We start from the raw sequence: 6,586 nt of genomic DNA, 5'->3' as shown, positions 1-6,586 counted from the left end.
TGTGATAGTTTCTAAAGTAACATAAAAAAAATAAAAATGTTAAATATATATTTATAGTCAAAATTATTTAAAATAATTTATAGTTAACATAGTGTTTTTGGGCATAAACAAAATTAAATCTGTACTGCTACAACCCATAAACTGTTTGTAAAGAAGTACTGTTAGTAACTGTTTGTAAAGAAGTACTGTTATTAGACCAACAATATTACAACACGTTGAATTGGTCAGAATCACACTCGACAGCCTGATTTTTACCCAACTAAGGGTATCATATTTTTGGCATATATGATAAATTATAATATACATTTTGAATAATATACTAGTCTGGAACCTATGCTACTCATCCCAAAATTCTTTTAAAAACACTTGTCAGAGGAACTATTGTGTACAAAAAAAAAATTAATATTTATTTACAATTTATTGTTTTCTACACCAAACTAAGTAGGTTATCACGGCAATCTCTCGATTGTAGCCCTTTTTAAATTATTTATAGTTTTGAATTTTTTTTCATCCTTAAACACATCCATGTTAAGATATGATTCCCACCCATGCGGATGTTCCCACAGTGTTCCTTTATCGGGGATAGTATTGAGTCTAGTATGATGATCTGTTGGAGGAGATAACACGATACATGAGTCCTCACCCTAAATTCGGGTAAGATTACCAGAGATTTGCCCATTCTTCAGAATCTTCTTATCTTCAGCTTGGACGTTGTAATAAAGTTTTTAATATAAATCCAATTTTTCTGTAAGCCAATGGTCTTAAATATTGATTCTTCTTACATCAGAGCTTTTCCAACTTCTTTGCTTGTTGATTACCGTCTACAGAAACATGGACCAGTATCTATAGATGAGCATCAAACCTCTTTTTTCTGGTAGTAACTGCCATGTCCCCACAATTGGAAGTTTCTCATCTACTACACAACAATAATTTACTAAAGGGGATCGGGAAATTATATTTTTTTGGAACTATGAATGCTTAGGACTTCAGCATCTTCTTTCAAGGTTCATTAATCATCATAAGGGAGTCTTTTTTAATTTTTGAACTATAATAACCAAGGTAGTTGTTCAACAAAACTGACTCCAATGTTTTTAGCTGAAACAAAGTGAATTCACAAATCAAACAGTAAGAAAATTTAGAATATTCTCAAACACATTCAAAGACAAAAGTGCCAGGAATCCGTGGATGTCTATGTAGAGTAAGCTACAAACTGGGTATTCTCATGCTGGAGGCTGATTTGAATCTGTCCTAGCCAGGTGTCTTTTTTTTTGTGGCGTATCTTCGGAATAAATTTCGAACTATCCACTCTGGCTAGAAAAGGTTAGGAACCTGTATTTTCTCCCCTATGTTTGAGAACATAGGATGTTGAACCAAAATTTAAAAAAGTGACAACCAATTGTCTCTACTATCAGCCATAACATATTACTTCCTTTCCAGTAATAAATGTTGTCAATGCTCTCTTACCACTTCAGGTAAAATAATGCAAGCGGTACCGTGGTGAATGGAATCAGCTAGATCATTTATGTATATTAAATGTATGGTTTGAGATAATGGGAAACATCTCTAATGAAAGAAAATCAGAAAGCTTCTACTGACTTTATAACTGGTACATGAAATAACCACATTGTAGTGAAGACGTCTATATTCATTTTATCCTTAATAGTTGAAAATAACCTTAAATCCTTTCAATATTTGTTGAAATTCTTGATTATAATCATCTACTAATGAAGTATATATTAAAGAAAGAACTAAATCACTCGCGAGTCCAAAGTGTTTCTAATTTTTACTGGTTTGAAAGAAAGTTGAATATAATAGAATGCTCTCTTTCCTTGGCAATATCTTTCAGCGTTTTCTCATTGCTATCTAAGACGTTGATGTCCGCACCGTTGTTTATAAGTAATGCCGTGGCCGATAAATGCCCGTAGTACACTGCTTCCTGGAGAGGTGTCATATCATTATCGTTTTTAGCATTGATATCCACCCCTCGAGTTATTAGGATGTTAATTACGTTGGTTTGTCCACTTACAGCAGCTGCATGAAGAGCGGTGGATCCACGCTTGTCGAAGGCGTTGATGTCAGCGTTTCTGTTGAGAAGTACTGTAACTGCTGCCACGTGCCCATTTCGAGCTGCTCTATGTAGGGCAGTTTCACGATTGTTATTTCTGACATCGATGTTAACCCCTTTGTCTAGTAAGAGATTAATTATTGATGTGTCACCGCGATTTGCAGCAAGGTGGAGAGCGCTGTTCCCTTCGAATGTTTTTACTTTGATGTTAGCTCCCTTCTCAATAAGAGCTTTAACAATTGAACTCTTTCCATTCGAAGCAGCGAGGGTAAGTGGAGTATCCCCATTTTTCGTTGCAATATTAGCATCTATTCCTTTTTCAATCAGAAACTTGACGATATCTAAATAGCCGTATTTAGAGGCCCCATGCAATGGAGACCAATTACGTACATCGACGACATTGACTCTCGCACCTGTATGAATGAGAGCTTTGATAACTTCCAGATGTCCTCCATCTGCTGCCTCGTTCATTGGTGTTTCTCCATTATTATCTTCTACATTGACACCAGCTCCATTTTTAATAAGAAGATTAACGATAGCTAAATTACCAGTAAGTGCTGCTCCATGGAGGGGTGTCCAACCAGTTTCATCTTTAGAATGAACGTTGGCTCCTCTTTCTATTAGGTCCTTGACTGCAGAATACCGTCCTGCGCGGGAAGCAATGTCAAGCGGTGTTTTTCCGTTATCATTTCTTGAATCAATGTTGATTCCTCTGTCAATCAAAAGATTTATGATTGCTACTTGGCCATTTCTAGCTGCACTGTGTAATGGCGTCCAACCATTCACATCTTTGGCATTTATGTCAGCTCCCCGGTCAAGAAGAGTTTTTACCATAGTGTACTGTCCACCATCGGCTGCTTCATCAAGTGGTGTCTCCCCATTATCATTTCTTACGTTGACGTTTGCTCCGTTATCTAACAATCTGAGGACTACTGATAAATGACCGTTTAAAGCAGCTGCATGAAGAGACGTCCAACCATCTTTTAATTTATCATTTATGCTAGCTCCTCTTTTCAACAGTTCCCATACAACCTCATCTTTTCCATTTTTAGCCGCTTCATGCAAAGGTGTTCTTCTATCGTTATTTTTCGCATTCATGTTGGCTCCTTTATCAAGTAGGAGATTGACAATTTTTAGATTTCCGGTTGCGGCTGCGGCGTGTAATGCTGTGAAACCTGTTGTAGTAGTGGCATTTATGTCAGCTCCTTTGTCGATTAAAACTTTAGCTGCGCTAACAGCGTTTGATTGGGCGGCTTGGAATAAGGCAGTTCTCTCATCTGAACTCTTGATGTTCACGTAACTTCCCTTTTGTAATAGGACTTCAACAACCGATACATGGTTGCCGGATGCTGCAATATGTAATGCTGTGAATCCTTGATTATTCTTCGCATCAATATCAGCGCCTTTTTCTATAAGAAATTGGACGACATTAGTTCTTCCTGCTCTTGCAGCTTCATAAAGGGGAGAGTCACTGTTTATATCCTTTATATTTACATCTTCTCCATGATCTAGTAATAGTTGAACGATGTCCTTATAACCTTTCCAAGCAGCTACATGAATCTCGGTCCAGCCTTCATTTGTAAAGACGTGGAGTCGCGCTCCTTTTCTTATAAATAGTTTCACAGCAGCTAGCTTTCCAGCCCAAACAGCCTCGTGGAGCGGTGTTCTCCCTTCGTTATTCTTCACGTTTATATCATCTACTTTGTTTAATAACGTTACAATAATTGTTAATTTCCCTTCTTGCGCAGCCAGATGTAAGGGAGTCCGACCATTTTGGTCTTTAGCTGTGATATCTGCTTCTCTATGAACAAGGAAACTAACAACCAAATCATTCTGGCTCAAAACTCCTAAATGTAAAGGTGTTTCATTGTTTAATGATTTCTCATTTACATCCATTCCTTTATTAAGTAAATAAGTTATAACATCTATATGACCATATCTTGATGCTGCATGCAATACTGTCCAATCATTTTTATTCCGGGTATTAATATCTGCTCCGCTCTCGAGCAAAAGATCAATAATGTTTTCCATCCCGTAAATGGCCGCTAAGAATAGGGGTGTTTCGCCATTGGTATCTTTGGGGTCGATGCTTGCTTTATTATCAAGAAGAATATTAACAATAGGAGCGTATCCTTTCCATGATGCTGCATGAAGTGGAGTACGTAGTTCTTTGTTGACGGCATTAGCATTAGCTCCCTTTTCTATAAGCAGTTTTACGAGCGAAAGATGACCATTAGTAACGGCCGAGTATAGAGCTGTTTCGGATTCACCTCCTTCCAGGTTTATGTTAACACCTTTATCAAGAAGTTGCTGGACTGCCTTAGTGTTCCCATTTGCTGCTGCTGCGTGGAGTGCTGTAAGACCATCCTTGTTCATGACATTGACATCTGCACCCCTTTCAAGAAGCAATTCCAAAGCACTGTTTTGGTCATTCTTTGCAGCTTCGTGGAGGGGAGTATTGAGGTAAATATCCTCTATATTTACGTCTACTCCTCTGTCTAAAAGTAGTTTTATTATTGCCAGATGGCCTCTTGAAACTGCCAAGTGTAGGGCAGTCTTACCTCCCCTGTTATTATTGTTAATATTGGCTTGTCTATTCAGTAGGGTTTTAACAACTTCATAATGTCCTAAGTCGGTTGCTATGTATAGTGGGGTATAATCGTAGACGTCCTTAACATTAACATCGATTCCTCTATTTAGTAGAAGTTCTACCAGACGGGCGTTACCTCCACTGGCAGCTGCGTGTAAAACTGATCTTTCATCTTTTCCTCGAATTCCAAGGGAGGCCCCCTCATTCAATAGGAGCTCGGCAACCTCATCGTTCCCATTCGAGGCAGCAATGAACAGAGGTGAGTTAGAATTCATGTCCATTACGTCCACTTTAGCTCCTCTTTGGAGGATGATATTGGTGATATCACTTAGATTTAGCCCTGCTGCTAGATGAAGTGGTGTTGAACCAAAATTATTAACTGAATTCAAATGTGCTCCTTCTCTTAGGAGCAGTTTTACCATTTGAATATATCCATTGCGTACAGCTACGTGTAAAGCAGTATTGCCATCACTGTCTTTTGCATTGATGAAGTATTTAGCGACCAAAAGTAATCTGGTGAGCATTATGTTTCCCGACTGGGCAGCTCTAATTAGAAATGTTTGATTGGCATCTTCTTTGTAAGTTGTATTCACATCAGCACCAAGATTGTAAATGATTTCTGGAATTTGATTTTCATTACCTATCCCTGAACCTAATATTATTTTCAGTAATGTTTCTTTTAATGGTCCATAATAACTATTTCCACCTCTAATCAGAAGTGTTTTCGCAATCTCTGACATTTGAAGTAAGTCTTTTTGGCTCTTTTTTCTAATTTCCATGTGGCATAGAACCGATGACCAAGAGAGGATTGTCAAAGGATCTTCGAGTTCTATGGCTATTTTTACATTTTGTTGAGAAAGGTAATCAATAATTCCAGTAAGAGTCACTTGCTCTGCAATATTCAATGGAGTCAATCCGTGTTTATTCCTTTTGTCTATTATAGAACCAAATTGGACCAACAATTTGACGATTTCGATATTTCCGTTCAAAACCGCAGCGTGCAATGCTATGTCTCCAGAACGCGTTTCATAATATAACCCAGCTCCTTTTTCTATCAGCATTTTTACTGATTTCAGATTATTATTTTTCACTCCTTCGAACAGAGGCGTTGTTCCATTTTCATCCAACGTGTTCACTTGTGCACCGGCTTCTAATATAGTCTCTACCGCTTTTGTGGAATTAGTTTCAGCTGCAAAATGGAGTAATGTTTTGTTTTCCTCATTCTTTGAGTGAATTAATGCTGATTCTTTATCGATCTTTTCTACATAGCGGCTAGCGAGAAGAGCTTTTACACCTCCCCATTGTTGACTATGCCATGCTATTTCCATAGCTTTATTCATATCGTAATCTTCATCATGGGCAAGTATCCAATTGATGACTCCAGTATTGCCTTTTTCAGAAGCTTTAAGTAGAACAGCATTTTTGTTCACTATTAAAAGTATTTCTTTAAGTATAGCATCTGGTATTGTCGAAAGATGCCTATTGTTCGCTATCGAATCAATCACATTGTACATTGTTTCTTCTGGAACGTGTAATTTCGACCTAAACCATTTACTTATAATTTCTTTCTCACTATTTAGTCTTTTCTTGGAGGCCAGATCCAAAAGAAGATTCGAATATGACAGGTCATCGGAGCTGAGTGAGTAAAGAACTTGCAGGAAAGTATACTCATCCTCATCGATATTAGATAAAATCTCTTCTGTTCCTGCATTCGAATGCCGAAGGACTGAGATGGTAGCAGCTTGAATTTTTTCGAAAAGAAAACAGTTAAGGCTGGAATAAAACTGATCATGAGAGACGTATCCTTCCAGTCGGTAATCTTCAGGTGTTTCGTCGGATGTTCCCAAGAGGTTCTGAAAATAAATGAATAATGAATGAATTAATGTTTTCAAAAAAATAATCCTAAATTGTACCAATACAATTTTATAAAT

The 6,586-nt window shown here is 37.5% G+C and overlaps 1 protein-coding gene across 2 annotated transcripts in view; it reads right to left on the bottom strand.

The window, feature by feature from the left end:
- Positions 1-399: 399 nt before the first annotated feature.
- Positions 400-6,586, bottom strand: part of LOC106684561 (serine/threonine-protein phosphatase 6 regulatory ankyrin repeat subunit B) — a 26,481-nt gene continuing 20,294 nt past the window's right edge. For both annotated transcript variants that reach the window (XM_014426711.3, XM_014426712.3), the window contains one exon: positions 400-6,508. In XM_014426711.3, the coding sequence (XP_014282197.1) occupies positions 1,784-6,508 (4,725 nt within the window). In that variant the 3' untranslated portion in view covers positions 400-1,783. The remainder of the gene's footprint in view (positions 6,509-6,586) is intronic.

Source organism: Halyomorpha halys, unplaced genomic scaffold, assembly GCF_000696795.3.
Source record: "Halyomorpha halys isolate HHAL.00 unplaced genomic scaffold, Hhal_1.1 Scaffold591.1, whole genome shotgun sequence".
In the NCBI taxonomy this organism is placed as follows: Eukaryota; Metazoa; Arthropoda; class Insecta; order Hemiptera; family Pentatomidae; genus Halyomorpha; species Halyomorpha halys.
This window is presented reverse-complemented; position numbering and strand designations above follow the sequence as displayed.